Source organism: Ammospiza caudacuta, chromosome 32 (genome assembly GCF_027887145.1).
Source record: "Ammospiza caudacuta isolate bAmmCau1 chromosome 32, bAmmCau1.pri, whole genome shotgun sequence".
NCBI classification, from domain to species: domain Eukaryota; kingdom Metazoa; phylum Chordata; class Aves; order Passeriformes; family Passerellidae; genus Ammospiza; species Ammospiza caudacuta.
The window spans coordinates 3,385,760-3,408,894 of NC_080624.1; the positions used below are offsets into that span (position 1 = coordinate 3,385,760).

The 23,135-nt window shown below is 61.9% G+C and overlaps 3 protein-coding genes across 3 annotated transcripts in view; all 3 read left to right on the forward strand.

Moving 5' to 3' along the window:
* LOC131569980 (RNA-binding protein 10-like) overlaps positions 1–911 on the forward strand; it is a 25,499-nt gene extending 24,588 nt beyond the window's left edge. Inside the window, 1 exon segment of the mRNA XM_058822310.1 lies at positions 651–911. Coding sequence (XP_058678293.1) covers positions 651–911 — 261 coding nt within the window.
* A 233-nt stretch (positions 912–1,144) lies between these two features.
* LOC131570130 (3-beta-hydroxysteroid-Delta(8),Delta(7)-isomerase-like) lies at positions 1,145–4,005 on the forward strand. The gene is made up of 4 exons (XM_058822481.1): positions 1,145–1,448; positions 2,040–2,076; positions 2,173–2,303; positions 3,656–4,005. Exons 1-4 carry the CDS (start codon positions 1,145–1,147, stop codon positions 3,862–3,864), a joined length of 681 nt encoding a protein of 226 aa, XP_058678464.1. The 3' UTR covers positions 3,865–4,005.
* A 1,863-nt stretch (positions 4,006–5,868) lies between these two features.
* OTUD5 (OTU deubiquitinase 5) lies at positions 5,869–22,131 on the forward strand. The gene is given in 12 exon segments (XM_058822476.1): positions 5,869–6,094; positions 6,097–6,155; positions 6,157–6,243; positions 6,245–6,451; positions 8,984–9,077; positions 10,088–10,152; positions 12,248–12,404; positions 13,572–13,720; positions 15,883–16,068; positions 17,459–17,660; positions 19,673–19,786; positions 21,948–22,131. Coding segments are annotated over 12 exon segments (1,650 nt in total). The 5' UTR covers positions 5,869–5,883; the 3' UTR covers positions 22,067–22,131.
* Positions 22,132–23,135: the final 1,004 nt, after the last annotated feature.

The following is a 23,135-nucleotide window of genomic DNA, read 5'->3' on the forward strand; positions in this document are numbered from 1 at the left end:
TCCCCAAAATCCCCGCTCGGGGACCCCCCCCCCCTGGCTGGGCTCCTTGGGGCGAGCGGCTCCGTTGGGGGGGGGGTGGGGTCCCTGGGGGGTGGGGGAGGGGGGGTTGGGGGGGCCCCTGGGGGGGGCAATACAGGACCTGCTGCCAGCGCTGCCTCCGCCTCCTTTTTTGGGGGGAATTCGGGGATTTTGGGGGCCCCAAAAGCTGAAAAATTTGGGGGGGGGGCTTCGTATGGTTTCTGTGTAGTTTGGGAGGGGATTTGGGGGGTCCCTAAATAATTTTGTGGGGGGTTCCTAAATAATTTGGGGGGGGTTTATGGACCCCTAAGTAATTTGGGGTGATGTCTTGGGGGTCCCTAAATAATTTGGGGGGCTGATATAATTTGGGGCGGGTCTGTGGGGTCCCTAAATATTTTGGGGGGGGGTCCTTGGGGTCGCTAAATAATTTTGGGGTGATCTGTGGGGTCCCAGAATAATTTGAGGGGGGTCCTTAGCGCCCCTGTAGGTTTTTGGGGGGTCCTTGGGGTCCTTAAATATTTTGGGGGTGGGGTCTATGGGACCCTAAATAATTTGGGGGGGGGTCCCTACAGAGCCCCCATAGAAGGTTAAGCCACGCCCACTTTTATGTGGCCACGCCCCTTTGGACAAAGTTTATCACTTGCGAGGCCACGCCCCGACACGAGACCACGCCCCCAAACAACCCCCGCCCCCTGGCCCCACATCTCCCCAGCGGCGGGCGCGGCCAATCAGCGCCCGGCAGAAGCGGGCGGGCCTCGTTCCTATTGGCCGACCTTGAGCCGCCGCGCTCCTATTGGCCGCGGGGGGCGGCGTGGGGGCGGGGCGAGGCGCGGCGCGCGGCGGCGGCGGGCGCGGGAGCGGCCCAGGAGCGAGAGCAGCGCGGGAGCGGCTGAGGTGAGCGGGGCCGGGGAGCGCGCCGGGGCTGGGGCTCACCGCGATCCGCGACCGGGGGAGAGCCGGGACAGCCCCGCGCGGGGCCGAGGAGCGCGGGAGAGCCGCGGGGAGGCCGCGGAGAAGCGCGGGGTGCGCGGGGAGGCGGTGCCGCTGTCTCCGTTCAGGCCTTGCCGGGCCGCGCTCACCGCCGCCTTCCCCTCACGCTCTCCCTCCCCACAGGGGCGCTGTTGCCATGGAGACGAGCGCGCACCCCTATTGGCCGCGCGCGCTGGCGTTGCCGGGTTACGTGGCGGGCGCGCGGCCCGGCTGGCAGTGCGCAGGCGCGGTGGCGGCGGCGGCGGCGGCGCTGTTCGCGCTGGGCTGGGCCCTGGGCGGGACCGGGGGCGGGGCCAAGGGCGGGGCCAAGCGAAGCCCCGCCCGCCGGCTGGTCCTGGGCTGGTTCCTGGTGTGCGCCGGCATCCACGGGGTCCTGGAAGGATATTTCAGCCTCCGGCACCGGGAGCTGCCCGCCGACACCGGGCTGCTGGCCGACGTCTGTGAGCACCCGCGGGGGGCGCTGGGCTGGGCGGGGGGCGCTGGGGAGGGGCCCCGAGGGGAGCAGGGGGAACTGGAGGGGCACTGGGCACGTGCGGAGGGGTCCCTGGGGTATCAGCGGGCACTGAAGGTTCCTTGGGCATATGGGGAGGGGTCTCAAGGGCATCAGGGGGCACTGGAGGGGCGCTGGGCACGTGGGGAGGGGTCTCAGGGGCATTTTTTGCTTTCCTGGGCATGTGGGGAGGGGTCCCTGGGCCATCTGGGGGATCCCTGGATATGTGGGGGAGGGGTCCTTGGAATATCAGAGGGCCGTGAAGGTTCCTTGGGTAAATGGGGAGGGGGTCCCTGGGGTATCTGGGGGGTCCCTGGATATGTGGGGAGAGGTCCCTGGGGCATTTGGGGGGGTCCATGGATATGTGGGCAGGGGTCCCTGGGGCATTTGTGGGGTCTCTGGGCACATTTTGGTTCTCTGGATATGTGGGGAGGGGTCCCTGAGGTACCTGGGGGTCTCTGGGCAGGTGGGCAGGGGCACAGCCGGGTGCTGGGGGTCCCCTGTCCCCCCTCTAACCCGAAGCCCCCTCCCCAAATTGCAGGGAAGGAATACGCCAAGGCCGACAGCCGCTACATGACGTGAGTGGGGGACAGCGGGGAAGGGGTGGCCGTGTCCCCATTGTCCCCAAGGGAGGGGGTGGCCGTGTCCCCAGCTGACCCCTCCCCCTCCGGCAGGAGCGATGACTTCACGGTTGCCATGGAGACGGTGACAGCCTGGGCCTGGGGTCCCCTGAGCTTCCTCACCTTCCTCGCCCTCCTGCGGCAGCACCCGGCCCGCTACATCCTGCAGCTCGTGGTGTCCCTGGGTATGGCACCTGTGTCACCTGTGTCACCATCCCAGTGTCCCCGTGTCACCTGTGTCACCTGTGTCACCTCCACAGTGTCCCCATGTCACCTGTGTCTCCTGTGTGACTTCCCCAGTGTCATCATGTCACCAGTGTCACCAGTGTCCCCAATGTCCCCAGTGTCCCCAGTGTCACCATCCTCCTGTCCCCAGTGTCCCCATCCCCAGGGCTCCCCCCTCATCCCAAACCCCCCTGGTGTGAGAGTGTCCCCAGTGCCACCCTGACTCGTGCCCTGTCCCCTCCCCATGTCCCCACGCCCCCCTGACCTGTCCCCTGACCCCTGTCCCTGTGCCCAGGCTGTCCCTGTTGCTGTCCCCGACCTGTCCCTGTCTGTGTCCCCAGGCCAGCTGTACGGTGACATCCTGTACTGTCCCTGTCCCTAACCGTGTCCCTGTTTGTCCCTTTGTCCCCGGGCCAGCTGTACGGTGACATCCTGTACTTTGCCCAGGCTGTTCCCATGTCCTCTGTCCCTGACCTGTCCCTGTCCCCATCCCTGGACCAGCTGGACGGTGATGTGCTGTCCCGGTCCCCAGACTGTCCCTAACTGTGTCCCTGTTTGTCCCTGTGTCCCCAGGCCAGCTGTACGGTGACATCCTGTACTTTGCCCAGGATGTCCCCAGGATGTCCCCCATGTCCCTGACCCTGTCCCTGTTTGTCCCTTTGTCCCCGGGCCAGCTGTACGGTGACATCCTGTACTGTCCCTGTCCCTGACCCTGTCCCTGTTTGTCCCTGTGTCCCCAGGCCAGCTGTACGGTGACATCCTGTGCTGTCCCCATGTCCCTGACCCTGTCCCTGTCTGTGTCCCCAGGGCAGCTGTACGGTGACATCCTGTACTGTCCCTGTCCCTAACCGTGTCCTGTCCCTGTTTGTCCCTGTGTCCCCAGGCCACCTGTACGGTGACATCCTGTACTGTCCCCATGTCCCTAACCGTGTCCCTGTTTGTCCCTGTGTCCCCAGGGCAGCTGTACGGTGACATCCTGTACTGTCCCTGTCCCTAACCGTGTCCCTGTTTGTCCCTGTGTCCCCAGGGCAGCTGTACGGTGACATCCTGTACTGTCCCTGACCCTGACCCCTGTCCCTGTTTGTGTCCCCAGGGCAGCTGTACGGTGACATCCTGTACTGTCCCTGTCCCTGACCCTGTCCCTGTTTGTCCCTTTGTCCCCGGGCCAGCTGTACGGTGACATCCTGTACTGTCCCTGTCCCTAACCGTGTCCCTGTCCCTGTTTGTCCCTGTGTCCCCAGGCCACCTGTACGGTGACATCCTGTACTGTCCCTGTCCCTAACCGTGTCCCTGTTTGTCCCTGTGTCCCCAGGCCAGCTGTACGGTGACATCCTGTACTTCGCCACGGAGGCGCGGGCGGGCTGGGCTCACAGCGACCCCCACCCCTTTTATTTCTGGGGTTACTTCGTGGGGCTCAACGGGCTCTGGGTGCTCGTGCCCGCCCTGCTGATGCTGGATGCCAGCCGGGAGCTGGCGCGGGCACAGCGCGGGCACGACCGGCCCCGGCACAAGGCTCACTGAGGAGGAGGTGGGGAGAGACCCCCGGGACCCCCCTGGGCTGTGAGACCCCCCCCCCATGGACTGAGAAACCCCTCCAGGGGTGAGAGACCCCCCTACGGACTGAGAGACCCCCAACGACCGTCCCCGACACAAGGCTCACTGAGGAGGGGGTGGGGAGAGACCCCCCGGGACCCCCCTGGGCTGTGAGACCCCCCCCCCATGGACTGAGAAACCCCTCCCGGGGTGAGAGACCCCCCCACGGACTGAGAGACCCCCAATGACTGTCCCCGACACAAGGCTCACTGAGGGGGGGGGGGAAGAGACCCCCGGGACCCCCCCACAGACTGAGAGACCCCCATGGACCCCCTGGGCTGAGGGAACCCCCCATGACCGACCCCGACACAAGGCACACTGAGGGGGGGGGACACCCAGAGACCCCCGGGACCCCCCCACGGACTGAGAGACCCCCGGGACCCCCCCATGGACTGAGAGACCCCCGACGACCGTCCCCGACACAGGCACACTGAGGGGGGGGGGGAGACCCCCAGAGACCCCTGGGGGTGAGGGACCCCTCCCTGGGCTAAAGGGACCCCCTGTGGGCTGAGGGACCCCCCCTGGACTGAGGGACCGCCCCTCAGAGACCCCCTGGGGGTGAGGGACCCCTCCCCCCCCACCCCCCCAGGGCTGAGGGACACCCCCAGAGACCCCCCCTGGACTGAAGGACCCCCCCCCACAACCGGCCCTGCCACAAAGCTCACTGAGGGGGGACACCCAGAGAGACCCCCGGGGGTGAGGGACCCCCCCCCTTCAACCTCAGACCTCCCCCCCCAGCCCCAGGGACCCCCCCCCAAGGGAGGGGTCAGCACTGAGAGGGTCCTGGAGGGGAATTTGGGGGACCCCCCCCCCCACAAGCTCAGGGAGAGCAGCTGGATTCCCCCGTGTTCCCCGTGGGGGTCTCGGCCTCGTTTTGGGGTTCCTCCCCTCATTTTTGGGGGTCCTCCCCTCGTTTCGGGGGTCCCCCTCTCATTTTTGGGGGTGTGCCATGGGAATGTCCCTCGTTCCTGGGGGGCAGGGATGGATTTTAATAAAGGAGCTGGAAATGGAGCTCAGGTCTGGTTTTGGGGGGTCCTGGGGTCATTTTGGGGGAGTCCTGACACGTTTTAGGGGGGTCCCTGGGGGGTTTTGGGAGGGTCCCGAGAGGCTTGGGGGGATTCTGGTGGGTTTTTGGGGGTCCTGGGGGTTTGAAAAGGTCCTGGAGGGTTTGGGAGGGAGGTCCTGGCTGGTTTTGGGGGGTCCTGAGAGATTTTGAGGGGTCCTGGAGGGTTGAGGGTTCCTGGAGGGTATTTGGGGGGTCGGAGCACGTGGGAAGGCGGGAAAGGGGCGGGGTTTACGGAAGATTGACAGTTGGTGGGTGGGGTCACGGCAGGGGGCGGTGCTTCTCCCCTCGGATCCGCCCCTGACGCGCCTGAGCCAATAGGAAATTAGGTCGCCTGCTGCAGCCAATAAGAAGGCGATGTAGGCGGGGTTAAGTCTCGCACCAATCAGCGTTTGGCGTCTCCTCGCTGCTCCCACCCACCGATGATCGATGTCCCATCACCCAATCAGCGCTCACGTTTACGCCGAACAGCTCCTTCCCCCTCCGCTTAACCGACACCTCCCCCAGCCAATCACCGCTCCTTTCCCTCCCCCAAACCCAACCAATCGCCTCCCTCCCTCCCCGCCTCACCCAATCCCCGCTCTCCCCCTCCATCACCATGGCAACGCCCATCCCGCCTCCCCCTCACCGAGGCGCAGAGACGAAAGGCGGGACTTCCTCCGCTCTCACAGCCAATCACAGCTCTCCCCCTCCTCCGCCAGCCAATGGCGCGGCGCGGCGCGGGCGAGGCGGAAGCGCGCGCGGGGTCGGAGGTCGCGGCTGTTGATGTTGACACGGCCCCGGCGGCCGCAGCGCCCGCGGCCCCCTCAGCGCCGGGGGCGCCCCCGAGCCCCGCGGCGCCCCCCGAGCCCCGCGCCGCGCCCGCGCCCCATGCGCGCCCCGCCATGACCATCCTCCCCAAGAAAAAGCCGGTCCCGGCTCCCGACGGTGATGGCGATTCCGGCCCTGACGCGGGGCCCGAGCGCGGAGCGGACGCGGGGCCCGAGCGAGGCCCCGGAGGCGTCGGCGAACCCGGCGGGCCCGGCGTGGGGGGGCCGCGGCCTCGCGCCTCTCCGCCGCCGCCGCTGCGGGGCTGGGCCGGGCTGCCCGGAGCCGCCGTTCTCCTCCTCCCGCCGGGCCCGGCTCCGGTAGCGGCGGGCCCGGTTCCGCCGACGGCCCCCGCGGCGCTGCTGGGGCTGGAGGCGGCGGCGCTGGGGCTGCCCGAGCCCCGCGGGCCCGGCTGCGGCGGCGGAGCCGGGGGAGGCCCCGGGGCACAGCAAGCGGCGGCGGCGAGGAGGGGCCGGGCCCAGCGCGGGCCCCGCGGGCTCCGGCCCCGGCGGGATCGGGCTCGGGATGGGGCTGGGACCCCCCGGCTGCGGCAGCCCCGGGCCCGACGAGGCGGGAGGCGGCTACAACAGCGAGGATGAGTACGAGGCGGGAAGGGTGGAGATGGACCCGGCCACCGCCGAGCAGGTGCGGGGACAAACGGGGGACACCGGGGAGACGCCGGGGGGCAGCCGGAGAGCACCTGGGGGGACATCAGGGGACACCGAGGGGACTCCGGGGAGGAGCTGGGGGGACAGCGAGGGGACATTGGGGGACATCTGGGGACACTGAGTGGCACCGGGGACACTGGGGGAGACCAGGGGGACATCAGGGGACACTCCGGGGGGTGTCCGGAGAGGAGCCGGGGGACAGCGAGGGGACATCGGGGGACACTGAGTGACACCGGGGACATTGGGGGACATCGGGGGACACTGAGGGACACCGGGGGGGACACTGAGAGACCTTGGGGACAGCTATGGAGGACCGGGGACGCCAGAGGGACATCTGGGGACACCGAGGGGACTCCGGGGGGTGTCTGGAGAGGAGCCGGGGGGACAGCGAGGGGACATTGGGGGACATCTGGGGACACTGAGTGGCACTGGGGACACTGGGGGAGACCAGGGGGACATCAGGGGACACTGGGGGGACAAAATGAGCACCTGAGGGGGACAGCGAGGGACACTGGGGGCACCTGGGGACAGCAGGGGGATATCAGGGGACACTGGGGAGGACCTGGGGGGACAGCAGGGGACACTGAGGGACAGCAGGGGGATAGCAGGGGACACTGGGCGGAGAAAAATGAGTGTCGTGGTGACTCTGGTGCCATCTGGGGACACTGAGGGACGTTGGGGGACATCGCAGGGATGCTGGAGAGGACCTGGGGGAAAGGTGAGGGGGACACCAGGGACAGTGGGGGGACACCAGGGACAGTGGGGGGACACTGGGGTGAGACCAGGGGGACATCAGGGGGCACTGGGGGGACAAAATGAGCACCGGGGGTGACAGCGAGGGACACCAGGGGGCTTTGGGGACACTGGAGAGGCCCTGGGGGACAGTGAGAGGGGACCAGGGGACACTGAGGGACAGCGAGGGACACTGGGGGGGACACCGGGGACAGTGTGGGGACAATGGGGACACCGTGGGGGCATTTGGGGACACCAGGAATTATTGGGGGAGGCCAGGGGGACATCAGGGGACACTGGGGGGACAAAATGAGCACCTGGGGGGGGACAGCGAGGGGCACCGGGGGCATCAGGGGACAGCAAGGGGACACTGTGGGGGACAAAATGAGCACCTGGGGGCATCTGGGGACACTGGGGGGGACATAGGGACAGTGAGAGGGGACCAGGGGACATTGGGGGACATTGAAGGGAAACCACAGGGACATTGGGGGACAGCAAGGGACATCAGGTGGCACCTGGGGACGTTGGGGGATACCAGGAGACGTCAGGGGGACGGTGGGGGGACAGCAAGGGACACGGGGGACACTGGGGGGCACGTGAGGGACGTGCCAGGGCTCGCTGTCCCCGCGTTGTCGCGCTGTTGTCCCCCCCCACGCAGGGCTGTCACTGTCCCCTTTTTGACGCTGTTTGTCCCCACGTTGTCACCGCTTTGTCTCTCCCCCATTTTGGGACCCCTCCTTGTCCCCCAAGATTTCCTGGACCCCCCCCCCACATTCCCAAGTGTCCCCTCTCTGTCCCCGCTTTGGTGACACCCCCAGACCCTCCTGTCCCCCTTTTCAGGGACCCCCCCAGGGCCCCCCAAAACCCCCCAGGACCCCCCAGACCCCCCTGTATTCCCCCCCAAAACCCCCTTTACCCCCCCAGGACCCCCCAAAACCCACCAGGACCCCCCAAACCCCCTGTATTGCCCCCCAAAGCCCCCCTTTACCCCCCCAGGACCCCCCCAGACCCCCCTGTATTGCCCCCCAAAACCCCCTTTACCCCCCCCAGGACCCCCCCAAACCCCCCAGACCCCAACCCTTTGTCCCCCCCAATGCTCTGAGGGACGACCCCCCAAAGGACCCCCCTGAACCCCCCCCTTTTCTCCCCTCCCCCATCCCCTTGGTGACCCCAACCCTTTGTTCCCCCAGGACCCCCCCAGGACCCCCCCAGCCCCAAGGACCCCCCCTGGACCCCCCTTTTTCTCCCCTTCCCTCCCTTTGTGACCCCAAATCCTTCGTCCCCTGTGGGTTTTTCATTGCCCAACCCCCCCCGTGCCCCCTCCCAATGACCCCGGGGACCTTCAGGGGACCCCCCAGGACCCCCCAAATGCCCCGAGGGACCCCCCAGGACCCCACAAAGGACCCCCAGCCCCACAAAAACCCCTAAAATCCCTTTTTTCTCCTCTTTGTGATGCCAACCCCTCGCCCCCTGTGGCTCCCTCAGCTCCCCCCATTTCGTGTCCCCCCCCCCCCCCAATGCCCTGAGGGACCCCCAAATCCCCAAAAGACCCCCCCAGAACCCCCCCCAGCCCCAAAAACCCCCCTGAACCCCCCCCTTTTTCTTCCCTTTCTCCCTGTTTGTGACGCCACTCCTTCATCTCCTGTGGGTCCCTCAGCTCTCCCCATCTGGTGTTCCCCCACAATGACCCAAAGGACCCTCCCAGGGACCCCCCAAGTCCCCAAGGGACCCCCCCCAAAGACCCCCAGGACCCCCCCGAGCCCGGCTGTGTCTCCAGCAGGAGCACCGGTTCGAGAAGGCTCTGCGGGAGAAGAAAGGCTTCATCATCAAACGCATGAAGGAGGACGGGGCCTGCCTGTTCCGGGCTGTGGGTGAGCCCCGAAATCACCCCAAAATCATCCTAAAATCATCCCCAGAATCGCCTCAAAAAATCCCTCCAAAAATCCCCCCAAAATCATCCCCAGAATCACCCCAAAAATCACCCCAAAATCACCCTAAAATCATCCCCAGAATCGCCTCAAAAAATCCCCCCAAAATCCCCCCAAAATCATCCCCAGAATCACCCCAAAAATCATCCCCAGAATCGCCTCAAAAAATCTCCTCAAAATCACCCCCAAAAATCCCCCCAAAATCACCCTAAAATCATCCCCAGAATCGCCTCAAAAAATCCCCCAAAAATCACCCCCCAAAATCCCCCCAAAATCATCCCCAGAATCGCCCTGAAAAAACCCATAAAAACACCCCCAAAATCACCTTACAAAACCCCCCAAAAAACATCCCCCCCAAAATCACCCCAAAATTCCCCCAAAATCACCTAAAAAAAAAAAAAAAATCACCCCCCAAAATTTGCAAAATCATCCCAAAAAAATCCCCCAAAATCACCCCAGAAATCTCCCAAAATCACCCCAGAAATCCCCTAAAATTACCCCAAAAATCCCTCCAAAAATCATCCCGAAAATCACCCCAAAAGAAAACCAAAATCACCCCCAAAAAAAACCAAAAATCCCCCCAAATCACCCTAAAATCGCCCCAAAATCCGCTCAAAAAATCCCCCCAAAATCAACCCAAAAATCCCCCCAAATCACCCCAGAAAATCCCCCCAAAATCACCCCCAAAATCACCCCAGAAAATCCCCCCAAAATCACCCCAAAAAGTCCCCCTAAATCACCCCTAAATCACTCCAAAAATTATCCCCAAAATCACCCCCAGTCATCCCTAAAATCACCCCAAAAATCCCCTAAAACACCCCAAGAATCCCCCAAAACACCCCAAAAATCCCCCAAAACCCCCCAAAAATCCCCCAAAATCACCCCAAAAATCCCCCCAAACCCCCCCGAGGCGCTGCCACCCCCGCAGTGTCCCCTGTGTGTCCCCCCCGCAGCCGATCAGGTGTACGGAGACCAGGACATGCACGAGGTGGTGAGGAAGCACTGCATGGACTACCTGGTGAGGGACTGGGACGGACTGGGATGGACTGGGATGGACTGGGATGGACTGGGATGGATGGAGAGGGCACTGGAGGGGACTGGGATGGACTGGGAGGGAACTGGGAGGGACTGGGATGGTGCTGGGGGGGCACTGGAGGGGACTGGGAGGGCACTGGGGGGGCATTTCGGGGGACTGGGATGGACTGAGAGGGCACTGGGGGGCACTGGGATGGACTGGGAGGGAACTGGGGGGGCATTTCGGGGGACTGGAATGGACTGGGAGGGGATTGGGGGGCACTGGGATGGACTGGGGGGGACTGGGATGGACGGAGAGAGCACTGGGAGGGGACTGGGAAGGACTGGGAGGGCACTGGAGGGGACTGGGAGGGGATTGGGGGGCACTGGGATGGACTGGGGGGGACTGGGAAGGACGGAGAGAGCACTGGGAGGGGACTGGGAAGGACTGGGACGGGACTGTGGTGGACTGAGGGAGCACTGGGATGCACTGGGGAGGGACTGGGATGGACTGGGACAGACTGGGATGGATGGAGAGAGCACTGGGAGGGACTGGGATGGCACTGGAGGGGACTGGGAGGGCACTGGGATGGACTGAGAGGGCACTGGGGGGGCTGGGATGGACTGGGACGGGACTGTGATGGACTGGGGAGGGACTGGGATGGACTGGGATGGACTGAGGGAGCACTGGGATGGACTGGGACAGACTGGGATGGACGGAGAGAGCACTGGGAGGGACTGGGATGGACTCGGAGGGCACTGGAGGGGACTGGGATGGACTGGAATGCACTGGGAGAGCCCTGGGATGGACTGGGAGGATTGAGAGGGGACTGGGAAGGCACTGGGGGGAACTGGGAGGGACTGGGATGGACTGGGATGGACTGGGAGGGACTGGAAGGCACTGGGAGGGACTGGGAGGGACTGGGATGGACTGGGAAGGTGCTCAGAACCCTGGGGGGGACCAGGCTGCTGTTCCCTCCCGTGTCCCCAAGGCTCCCCCAGTGTGTCCCCAGTGTCGCTGTGATTCCGTGTCCCTCCCTGCCGCTGTCCCCAACGTGTCCCCAGTGTGTCACGTGTTCCCAGACGAAGACTGTGGGTTATTTTTCCTACTTGGTGTCCCCAAGTTTTTCCCAGTGTGTCCCCAGTGTGTCCCCAGCCCGTCCCCTGTGTCCTCAGATGAAGAACAGCGATGACTTCTCCAACTCGATGTCCCCAGTGTGTCCCCAGGGCCCTCTCAGTGTCCCCAGGGTTCTCCCATTCGTGTTCCCGGTGTCCCCAGTGGTCCTGTGCCTGTCCCCACCATGTCCCCAGCTTGTCCCGGCCTGTTCCCCATGTCGCTAACCTGTCCCCAGCCTGTCCCCAGTGGTGCTGTGCCTGTCCCCAGCCTGTCCCGTGTCCCTAACGTGTCCCCTGTGTCCCTAACGTGTCCCTGTGTCCCCAGATGAAGAACGCCGATCATTTCTCCAACTCAGTGTCCCCAGGGCTCTCTCAGCCTGTCCCCAGTGGTGCTGTGCCTGTCCTCGCTGTGTCCCCAGCCTGTCCCCCATGTCCCTAACCTGTCCCCAGCCTGTCCCCAGCCTGTCCCCTGTGTCCCCAACGTGTCCCCTGCCCTGTGTCCCCAGATGAAGAACGCCGATTATTTCTCCAACATGGTGTCCCCAGCCTGTCCCCAGTGGTGCTGTGCGTGTCCCCAGCCTGTCCCCCGTGTCCCTAACGTGTCCCCTGTGTCTCCAGCCTGTCCCCAGCCTGTCCCCTGTGTCCCTAACATGTCCCCTGTGTCCCTAACGTGTCTCTGTGTCCCCAGATGAAGAACGCCGATCATTTCTCCAACTCAGTGTCCCCAGGGCTCCCCCAGCCTGTCCCCCATGTCCCCAGCCTGTCCCCAGCCTGTCCCCCGTGTCCCTAACGTGTCCCCTGTGTCTCCAGCCTGTCCCCCGTGTGCCTAACGTGTCCCCTGTGTCCCCAGATGAAGAACGCCGATCATTTTTCTAACTCAGTGTCCCCAGGGCTCCCCCAGCCTGTCCCCCATGTCCCTAACCTGTCCCCAGCCTGTCCTCAGCCTGTCCCCTGTGTCCCCAACGCGTCCCCTGTGTCCCCAGATGAAGAACGCCGATTATTTCTCCAATTACGTCACGGAGGATTTCACCACCTACATCAACCGCAAGCGCAAGAGCACCTGCCACGGGAACCACATCGAGATGCAGGCCATGGCCGAGATGTACAACCGGCCCGTCGAGGTCTACCAGTACGGCACTGGTGAGACTGGGGTGGACTGGGATGGACTGGGATGGACTGGGAGCACTGGGGAGGGGTCCCTGAGGCACTGGGAGCGCTGTGGGGGGAGTCCCATGGACACTGGGAGCACTGGGGAGGGGTCCCCTGGGTGCTGGTGTTATTGGGGAGGGGTCCCCTGGGTGCTGGGGTTATTGGGGAGGGGTCCCTGAGCAACTGGGATCAATGGGGAGGGGTCCCCGAGGCACTGGGATCAATGGGGAGGGGTCCCCGAGGCACTGGGATCAATGGGGAGGGGTCCCTGAGCAACTGGGATTAATGGGGAGGGGTCCCTGAGGCACTGGGATCAATGGGGAGGGGTCTCTGAGGCACTGGGATCAATGGGGAGGGGTCCCATGGACACTGGGAACACTGGGGAGGGGTCCCTGAGGAGCCATGGAGGACCCAGAGCGATGGGGAGCTGTGGGGAGGGGTCCCTGAGGCACTGGGATCAATGGGGAGGGGTCCCTGAGCAACTGGGATTAATGGGGAGGGGTCCCTGAGGCACTGGGATCAATGGGGAGGGGTCCCCTGGGTGCTGGGGTTATTGGGGAGGGGTCCCTGAGGCACTGGGATCAATGGGGAGGGGTCCCTGAGGCACTGGGATCAATGGGGAGGGGTCCCCGAGGCACTGGGATCAATGGGGAGGGGTCCCCTGGGTGCTGGGGTTATTGGGGAGGGGTCTCTGAGGAACCGGGAGCAGTGGGGTGGGGGGGTGGGGGGTCTGAGGTGCTATTTTGGAGGTCCAGCTGTTTTTTTTGGGGGTCCCATCTGGATTTTGGGGATCCCAGCTGTTTTTGCGAGATCCCACGTGGGTTTTTGGGGTCCTATCTGTGTTTGGGGTGCCACGTGTACTTGGGGGTCCCATCTGGATTTTTGAGGTGCCATCAGTATTTGGGGTCCCCCCTGCATTTAGGGTGCCGTGGATATTTTGAGATCCCTTCTATCTGTATTTGGGGGCGCCGCGTGTATTTTGAGATCTCGCCCGTTTTTGTGACACCCTGTCTGTTTTTGTGAGACGCCATCTGGGTTTCTGGGGATCCCGCGTGGGTTTTTGGGGATCCCAGGCAGTTTTTTCAGGGTCCCAGGTATTTTTTCAAGGCTCTCATCTGTATTTTTTGGGGTGCTGTGTGTTATTTTTGGGGTGCCCAGAGCCCATCAACACGTTCCACGGCATCCAGCACAACGAGGACGAGCCCATCCGGGTCAGCTACCACCGCAACATCCACTACAACTCCGTGGTGAACCCCAACAAGGCGACCATCGGCGTGGGGCTGGGGCTGCCCTCCTTCAAACCGGGGGTACGGGACAGGGGGACCCCGAAATTGGGGGGTGGAGACCCTCCCTGAGCCCCCTTTCCGTGGGGCTGGGGCTGCCCTCCTTCAAACTAGGGGTAAATGGGGGAGACCCCAAATTGGGGTCTGGGGATCCTCTCTGAGCCCCCTTTCCGTGGGGCTGGGGCTGCCCTCCTTCAAACCGGGGGTACGGGACAGGGGGACCCCGAAATTGGGGTCTAGGGACCCTCCCTGAGCCCCCTTTCCATGGGGCTGCCCTCCTTCAAACTGGGGGTGAATGGGGGGAACCCCAAAATTGGGGTCTAGGGACCCTCCCTGAGCCCCCTTTCCGTGGGGCTGCCCTCCTTCAAACCGGGGGTACGTGGGGTGGGGACCCCAAAATTGGGGTCTGGGGATCCTCCCTGAGCCCCCTTTCCGTGGGGCTGGGGCTGCCCTCCTTCAAACTGGGGGTACGTGGGGTGGGGACCCCAAAATTGGGGTCTGGGGACCCTCCCTGAGCCCCCTTTCTGTGGGGCTGGGGCTGCCCTCCTTCAAACCGGGGGTACGGGACAGGGGGACCCCGAGATTGGGGGGTGGGGACCCTGATTTTGGAGGGGACACCCCGAGTTTGGGGGTGGGACCCCTGCATGGTCCCTGGTGTCCCCTATCAGTCCCTGGTGTCCCCATTGTCCCCTCATGTCCCCCAGTGTCCCCGCTATACCAATGTCCCCAGTGTCCCCAATGTCCCCAATGTCCCCGGTGTCCCCAGTGTCCCAGTGTCCCCAATGTCCCCGGTGTCTCCAATGTCCCAGTGTCCCTAGTGTCCTCAATGTCCCAGTGTCCCCAGTGTCCCCAATGTCCCCAATGTTTGTGTGTCCTGGTTTCCCCAGTGTCCCTGGTATCCCTTCATCTCACCAATGTCCCTGGTGTCCCCAAAGTCTCTGGTGTCCCTGATGTCCCCTCACATCCCCTCGTGTCCTGGTGTTCCCCAGTGTCCCCTCGCGTCCCAGTGTCCTCAGTGTCCCCTCACATGCCTAAGTGTCCCCATGTCCCACAGTGTCCCTTTGTGTCCACAATGTCCCTTCACGTCCCCATTGTCCCCTCACATCCCCTGGTGTCCCCAATGTCCCCAGTATCCCCAGTGTCCCCAATGTCTCTGGTGTCCCCTCATGTCCCTGGTGTCCCCAGTCCCCAGTGTCCCCAATGTCCCCTTGTGTCCCCCAGTGTTCCCAGTTTCCCTGCTGTCCCCTCACATCCCCTGGTGTCCCCACTGTCCCCGGTGTCCCTGGGTCCTCAATGTCCCCTCAAGTCCCATTGTGTCCCCAATGTCTCCAATGTCCTGGTGTCCCCAGTGTCCCCTCACATCCTGGTATCTCCAGTCATGTCTTTCATGTCCCCAATGTCCCCAATGTCCCTGATGTCCCCAGTGTCTCCTCATGTCCCTGGTGTCCCCAGTGTCCCCCATGTCCCGTCACATCCCGCTGTGCCCAGTGTCCCCGCTGTCCCCTCACGTCCCCAGTGTCCCCGATGTCCCCAGTGTCCTCTCATGTCCCGGTATCCCCTGGTGCCCCAGTGTCCCCAATGTCCCCTCACGTCCCCTGATGTCCCTAATGTCCACACACATCCCCTGTGTTCCCAATATCCCCCAGTGTCTCCAATGCCCCATTGTCCCCTCACATCCCGTTATCTCCAATGTCCCCAGTGTCCCCTCATGTCCCCCGCTGTCCCCTATTGTCCCCTCACATCCACTGGTGTCCCTAATGTCTCCAATGTCCCAGTTACCCCGATGTCCTAATGTCTCCAATGTTCCCATATCTGCCGTGTCCCCACTGTCCCCACTGTCCCCTCATGTCCCTGCTGTCCCCTCACGTCCCCAGTGTCCCCAATGTCCCCTCACATCGTGATGTCCCCAATGTCCCCAATATCCCCGTCTCCTCACATCCCTGGTGTCCCCAATATCCCTCGTGTCCCCTCTCGTCCCCGCTGTCCCCTCACGTCCCCTCACGTCCCCGCTGTCCCCTCACGTCCCCTGTCCCCCCTCTCGTCCCCGCTGTCCCCTCACGTCCCCTGTCCCCCCTCTCATCCCCGCTGTCCCCTCTCGTCCCCGCTGTCCCCTCACGTCCCCTGTCCCCTCTCATCCCCGCTGTCCCCTCTCGTCCCCGCTGTCCCCTGACGTCCCCTGTCCCCAGCTGGCGGAGCAGTCCCTGATGAAGAGCGCCATCAAGACGTCGGAGGAGTCGTGGATCGAGCAGCAGATGCTGGAGGACAAGAAGCGCGCCACCGACTGGGAGGCCACCAACGAGGCCATCGAGGAGCAGGTGGCCCGCGAGTCCTACCTGCAGTGGCTGCGCGACCAGGAGAAGCAGGCGCGGCAGGTGGGACAGCGTGCGCGTGTCACCGTCCCTGTCACCAGTGTCACCGTCCCTGTCACCGTCCCTGTCACCGTCACTGTCACCGTCACTGTCACTGTGTCCCTAGTGTCATCACCAGTGTCACCATCCCTTCGTGTCACCGTCCCTGTCACCAGTGTCACCGTCCCTGTCACTGTGTCCCTAGTGTCATCACCAGTGTCACCATCCCTTCGTGTCACCGTCCCTGTCACCAGTGTCACCGTCCCTGTCACTGTGTCCCTAGTGTCATCACCAGTGTCACCATCCCTTCGTGTCACCGTCCCTGTCACTGTGTCCCTGTGAGCCCCTTGTGTCACCATCGGTGTCACCGTCACTGTCACTGTGTCCCTAGTGTCATCACCAGTGTCACCATCCCTTCGTGTCACCGTCCCTGTCACTGTCTGTGTCCCTGTGAGCTCCTTGTGTCACCATCGGTGTCACCATCCCTGTCACCGCCCCTGTCACTGTGTCCCTAGTGTCATCACCCATGTCACCATCCCTGTCACCATTGGTGTCACCGTCCCTGTCACCATCACTGTCACTGTGTCCCTAGTGTCACCATCCCTGTCACCATCCCTGTCACCAGTGTCACCATCCCTGTCACCATCCAGGTCACCATCTGTGTCCCTGCCATCCCCTGGTGTCACCACCCCGTCACCAGTGTCACCATCCCTGTCACCATCCCTGTCACTGTCCCTAGTGTCATCACCAGTGTCACCATCCCTGTCACCATCCTTGTCACCATCTGTGTCCCTGCCATCCCCTTGTGTCACCACCCCTGTCACCATCCTTGTCACCATCCCTGTCACTGTCCCTGTCACCATCTGTGTCCCCGCCATCCCCTCGTGTCATCATCTGTGTCACCATTCCTGTGGTCACTGTGGTTACTCTATGGTCACTCTATGGTCACTCAGTGGTCACTGTGGTCACTCTATGGTCACTCAGTGGTCACTGGTCACTCTGTGGTCACTCTGTGGTCACTCTATGGTCACTCAATGGTCACTGTGGTCACTCTATGGTCACTGCGGTCACTCTGTGGTCACTCTGTGGTCACTCTATGGTCACTCAATGGTCACTGTGGTCACTCTATGGTCACTCCGTGGTCACTGTGGTCACTCAGTGGTCACTCAGTGGTCACTGTGGTCACTGTATGGTCACTGTGGTCACTCAGTGGTCACTGTGGTCACTCTATGGTCACTCCGTGGTCACTGTGGTCACTCAGTGGTCACTGTGGTCACTCAGTGGTCACTCAGTGGTCACTGTGGTCACTGTGGTCACTCAGTGCTCACTGTGGTCACTCAGTGCTCACTGTGGTCACTGTGGTCACTCAGTGGTCACTGTGGTCACTCAGTGGTCACTGTCATTGTCCCCACAGCCGCGCAAGGCCAGCGCCACGTGCAGCTCGGCCACGGCGGCCGCAGCCAGCGGCCTGGAGGAGTGGAGCGGCCGCTCCCCCCGGCCCCGCAGCGCCGCCCCCTCCCCCGAGCACCCCGGGCTGCACCCCGAGACCCCCGGCCCCAAACCGGCCTCGCCCGGAGCGCCCCCTGCTGGGAAACCGCCCTCGCCCTGCGCGCCAGGTGCCGCGGGGGGCACGGGGGGCACTGGGGGGCAAACTGGGGGCACTGGGGGGACTGGGGGGCAGACTGGGGGGACTGGGAACACAAACTGGGGGCACTGGGGGGCAGACTGGGGGCACTGGGGGGCAGACTGGGGGCAAACTGGGGGGCAAACTGGGAGTGCAAACTGGGGGCACTGGGGGGCAGACTGGGGGCACTGGGAACGCAAACTGGGGGCACTGGGGGGCAAACTGGGGGCACTGGGGGGCAGACTGGGGGCAAACTGGGGGGACTGGGAGTGCAAACTGGGGGCACTGGGAGTGCAAACTGGGGGCACTGGGAGCCAAACTGGGGGGGCTGGGGGGCAGACTGGGGGCACTGGGAGCCAAACTGGGGGGACTGGGGGGCAGACTGGGGGCACTGGGAACACAAACTGGGGGGACTGGGAACACAAACTGGGGGGACTGGGAACACAAACTGGGGGCACTGGGAGCCAAACTGGGAGTGCAAACTGGGGGGACTGGGGGGCACACTGGGGGCACTGGGAACACAAACTGGGAGTGCAAACTGGGGGCACTGGGGGGCAGACTGGGGGCACTGGGAACACAAACTGGGGGGACTGGGAGCCAAACTGGGAGCACTGGGAGCCAAACTGGGAGTGCAAACTGGGGGCACTGGGGGGCAGACTGGGGGCACTGGGGGCACTGGGAGCCGAAACTGGGGGCACTGGAGCACTGGGGGCACGGGGGGCACGGGGGGCACTGGGGGCACGGGGGGCACTGGGGGCACTGGCAGCCCAGACTGGGAGAATGGGGAGCCCAAACTGGAAGCTCTGGGGATGCTGGGAGCTCAAACTTGGGGGGATGGAGAGGCCAAACTGGGGGGACTGGGGGCACTGGGAGCCCAAACTGGGAGTTACTGGGAGGTTTTGGGGCGCTGCAGGGGTTAACAATGTGTTAGTGGGGCACGGGGATCCCTCAAACTGGGACTGGGGGATAGGGACAGTTTTGGGGTCTGGGGTGGGGGTCCCTGATCCCAAATGTGGGGATTTGGGGTTGGGGGGTCCCTGATGACAAATTTTGGGGATTTTTGGGGGGGGTCCCTGAGCTCGGTGCCCCCCCCAGGGACCAGCAGCCAGCTGGGGGCGGGCTTGGGAGTTTTTTTGGGGTTTTTTGGGGTTTTTTGGGGGGTCTTTAACCCCAGTTCCCCCCAGGGACCAGCAGCCAGCTGGGGGCAGGGATGATTTGGGGTTTTTTGGGGTTTTTGGGGGCTCTTTAACCCCAATTTCCCCCAGGGACCAGCAGCCAGCTGGGGGCGGGTTTGGGGGTTTTTTTTGGGGGGTCTTTAACCCCAATTTCCCTGAGGGAACAGCAGCCAGCTGGGGGCAGGGGGAATTTGGGGTTTTGGGGTTTTTTGGGGTTTTTTGGGGGGTCTTAAACCCCAATTCCCCTCAGGGACCAGCAGCCAGCTGGGGGCGGGTTTGGGGTTTTTTGGGGTTTTTTGGGGTTTTTGGGGGGTCTTTAACCCCAATTCTCCCCAGGGACCAGCAGCCAGCTGGGGATGGGTTTGGGGGGGTTTTTGGATTTTTTTTGGGGTTTTTGGGGGGTCTCTAACCCCAACTCCCCCCAGGGACCAGCAGCAAGCTGGGGTTGGGTTTGGGGGGTTTTTTGGGGATTTTTGGGGGGTCTCTAACCCCAATTCCCCCCAGGGACCAGCAGCCAGCTGGGGATGGGTTTTGGGAGTTTTTTTGGGGTTTTTTGGGGGTCTTTAACCCCAATTCCCCCCAGGGACCAGCAGCCAGCTGGGGGCGGGTTTGGGAGGTTTTTTGGGGTTTTTTGGGGTTTTTGGGGGGTCTTTAACCCCAATTCCCCCCAGGGACCAGCAGCCAGCTGGGGGCGGGTTTGGGGGGTTTTTTTGGGGATTTTTGGGGGGTCTCTAACCCCAATTCCCCCCAGGGACCAGCAGCCAGCTGGGGATGGGTTTGGGGGTTTTTTGGGGATTTTTGGGGGGTCTCTAACCCCAATTCCCCCCAGGGACCAGCAGCCAGCTGGGGGCGGGGGGCGGCCGGGCCACACCCCCGCTGGTGTCGCTGTACCCCGCGCTCGAGTGCCGCGCCATCATGCAGCAGATGTCCCCGACCGCCTTCGGTGAGCCAAAAACCGAGAATTTGGGGCATTTTGAGGCATTTTGGGGCAATTTGGGGAAATTTGGGAGGGTTTAGGGTCGTTTTGGGGGCATTTTGGGGTGTTCTGCGAGGGTTGCCAGCGGTTCTGGAGGGATTGAAGGTGGGTTTTTTTTTGAGGGTTGTTTTGCAGGGGTTTGAAGTGGATTTTTTGGGGAATTTAGGGGGTTTTGGGTGGTTTTGGGGGGATTTTAGGATGTTTAAGGTGTTGTTGTTTGGGGGGTGTTTTGGAGGATTCTGGGTTATCTGGGGGCTTTTGGGGTGTTTGGGGGAATTTGGGGTTGTTTTGGGGGATTTAGGGGCGTTTTGTGGTTGTTTTTTGGGGGGTTGAGGGTTGTTTTGGGGGTGTTTTAGGGGATGCTGGATTATTTTGGGGTACTGTAGGGGTTTTGGGGGAGCTTTTGGGGCGTTTTGGGGGATTTTGAGTTGTTTTGGGGGGATTTGGGGCCTTTTGGAGGGGTTTTGGGTTGTTTTAGGGTCTTTTTTGTGGGGTTTTATGTTGTTTTGGGGGTATTTGGAGTTTTGGGATTGTTTTTGGGGCATTTTAGGGTTGTGTTTGGGGGGATTTGGGGGTGTTTTAGGGTTGTTTTATGGTTTGGGGGGATTTTGGGGAGTTTTAGGGTTTTTTTGGGGCGGATTTAAGGTGGTTGTTGGCGAATTCAGGGTTGTTTTTTGGGGGACTTTGGGTTACTTTGGGGGGGATTTTGGGGGAATTTTGGGTTGTTTCAGGGTTGGTTTTGTGGGGAATTTGGGGGAGAATTAGGGGCGTTTTAGGGGGATTTAGGGTTGGTTTTGGGGGATTTTGGGGTGTTTGAGGGGATTTTGCAGCATTTTAGAGCTGTTTTGGGGACATTTTAGGGTTGTTTTGGGGGATTTTGGGGCGTTTTAGGGTTATTTTGGGGTGGAATTAAGGTGGTTTTTGGCGAATTTAGGGTTATTTTGGGGGGGATTTGGGTTGGTTTTTGAGGAGTTTAGGGTTATTTTTTTGGAAGATTTTGCGTTGTTTCGGGGGGATTTTGGGGTGTTTTGGGGGGATTTTAGAGTGTTTTATGGTTGTTTTGGAGGGATTTTGGGGAGATTTTGGGTTGTTTTGGGGGAGTTGGGGCATTTTAAAGTTTTTGGGGGATTTTGGGTTGTTTTAAGGGGAATTAGGGTCATTTTGGGTCATTTTGGAGTGGTTTAAGGTGGTTTTGGGGGGTTCAGGGTATTCTTGGGGGTGATTTAGATTCATTTGGGGGAATTTAGAGTAACTTGGGAAGATCTGGGGTCATTTTGGGGGGGTTTAGGGTCATTTTGGGCAACTTAGGATCGTTTTGGAGGCTTGGCATGCACTTTAGGAGAGGAATTTTATTCCTGGGATAATTTAATGAAATTTTTGAGTGTCCAAAAGTTGGGAAAGCCCCATGGAGAGAGTGGATTTATCCTTTATTTTCCAATTTTTGAGCCCAAATCCACCCCGATTTCAATACCTGGGCTGCCTCCAGAGCTTCCAAACTTTCTCCCCCATCTCCCCCACCCCAAATTGAAATTTTGGGTCCGTTTGGGGGTTTAGAGTCATTTTGGGGAACTTAGCATCATTTTGGAGGCTCGGCATGCACTTTAGGAGAGGAATTTTATTCCTGGGGTATTTTAATGAAAATTTTGAGTACGTTTAGATTTTGAAAATTGGAGCAGTCTAAATTTTTGGTAAAAAGAGGGAATGGATTATAGTGAATTTATCCCTTTATTTTCCAATTTTTGAGCCCAAATCCACCCCGATTTCAATACCTGGGCTGCCTCCGGACCTTCCAAACTTTCTCCCCCCATCTCCCCCACCCCAAATTGAAATTTTGGGTCCGTTTGGGGGTTTAGAGTCATTTTGGGGAACTTAGCATCATTTTGGAGGCTTGGCATTCACTTTAGGAGAGGAATTTTGATTCCTGGGGTATTTTAATGAAAATTTTGTGTGTCCAGCAGTTGGGATTTTTGGTGGGGGGTGTTCAGCATGGGGAAGTGAATTTATCCCTTTTTTCTCAATTTTTGAGCCCAAATCCACCCCGATTTCAATACCTGGGCTGCCTCCAGAGCTTCCAAACTTTCTCCCCCCATCTCCCCCACCCCAAATTGAAATTTTGGGGTTCCCCCAGGCCTGAACGACTGGGAGGACGACGAGATCCTGGCGTCGGTGCTGGCGGTGTCGCAGCAGGAGTACCTGGAGACCATGAAAACCTCGCGCCACAGAGACCCCGCCGCCGACAAGAGTTGATATTGAACCCCCGGACTGCGACCCCCTCCCCCCCAAAAAAAAAAAAAAAAAAACCCCAAAATCCCCTTTTCCCCCCAACCTCCCCCAGAGAGACCCTCCGGACCGCCCTGCCACCCCCACACCCAAAAAAAAACAACCAAAAAAAAAAAAAAAAAAAAAAAACCGGACAAAAAAACCACGGCTGAACCCCCCCCGATCCCCCTCCCCCCTCTTCCCCCAAATCCCACCCCACCCCCCCCCCAAAAAAAACCAAAACCCCCCAAGGGACTCTGGGTGTGGGGCTGGGGGGGGGATGAGTTTGGGGATGACACAAAATCCCCCCCCCACAAAAACCACGGAAAATGGGGGAGGGGGACACAGCGCTGGACGCCGCGGATGAACCTCGGCTGATGGATTTGGGGGGGGGGAGAAGATGATGATGAAGATGAAGATGGAGAAGACCCCTCCTCAAAATGACTGGGGGAATGGTGGGGGAGGGGCTGGTGGTTTTTTTTTTTTTTTTTTAGGGTCTCCTCTTTGTTCCCCTCCCCCCCCCCACCCCAAAGCACCACCGTGGGATTTTTGCTGTTTGGGGGATGGGAAAAGAGGGGGAGGGGGAAAAAATGGGGGGGGGGGGGGAAGGGGTCTGCACTCTGCCCCTCCCCCCTCTCTCGAGTATCAGCACCTGGGGGGGGAGGGGGGGAAGGGGGTCCGGGGGTGCTGCCCCCCCACACCCCCCCGCACCCCGGTATTAAACTGATGCCCAGCAGCCCCCTGGCCCCGTCTGTTCGTGGGGGGCTCGGCCCCCACCCCCACCCTCCCCCCAGACAGCCTCTTAGGGGTCCCCAGGCCCTTCGGGAGGCCCTGGGAAAGGAAGGGGAGGTGGAGATTTGCGTTTTTTGGGGGTCTCCCCGCCGTTTTGGAGGCCCCGGGCCTGGTTTTGGGCACTTCCGTGTTTACCCCGCGGTTGCCATGGTGATGCGTCGCGCTCGGATGACGCGTGCGGTGGAGGCAGCCAATCAGGGGTGAGGGCGGGAATGAGTGGCGGTGTCACTTGGGACCGCGGCGCTGCTTGACTCAAGTGATGTCC

What these genes read in the sequence shown, in the direction of transcription:
- LOC131570130 (XM_058822481.1), top strand. Translation starts at nt 1,145, where the DNA reads ATGGAGACGAGCGCGCACCCCTATTGGCCGCGCGCGCTGGCGTTGCCG. An exon ending in CGGGCTGCTGGCCGACGTCT is followed by an intron (nt 1,449 to 2,039) that starts GTGAGCACCCGC and finishes CCCAAATTGCAG; the next exon opens with GGAAGGAATACGCCAAGGCC. An exon ending in GCCGACAGCCGCTACATGAC is followed by an intron (nt 2,077 to 2,172) that starts GTGAGTGGGGGA and finishes CCCCTCCGGCAG; the next exon opens with GAGCGATGACTTCACGGTTG.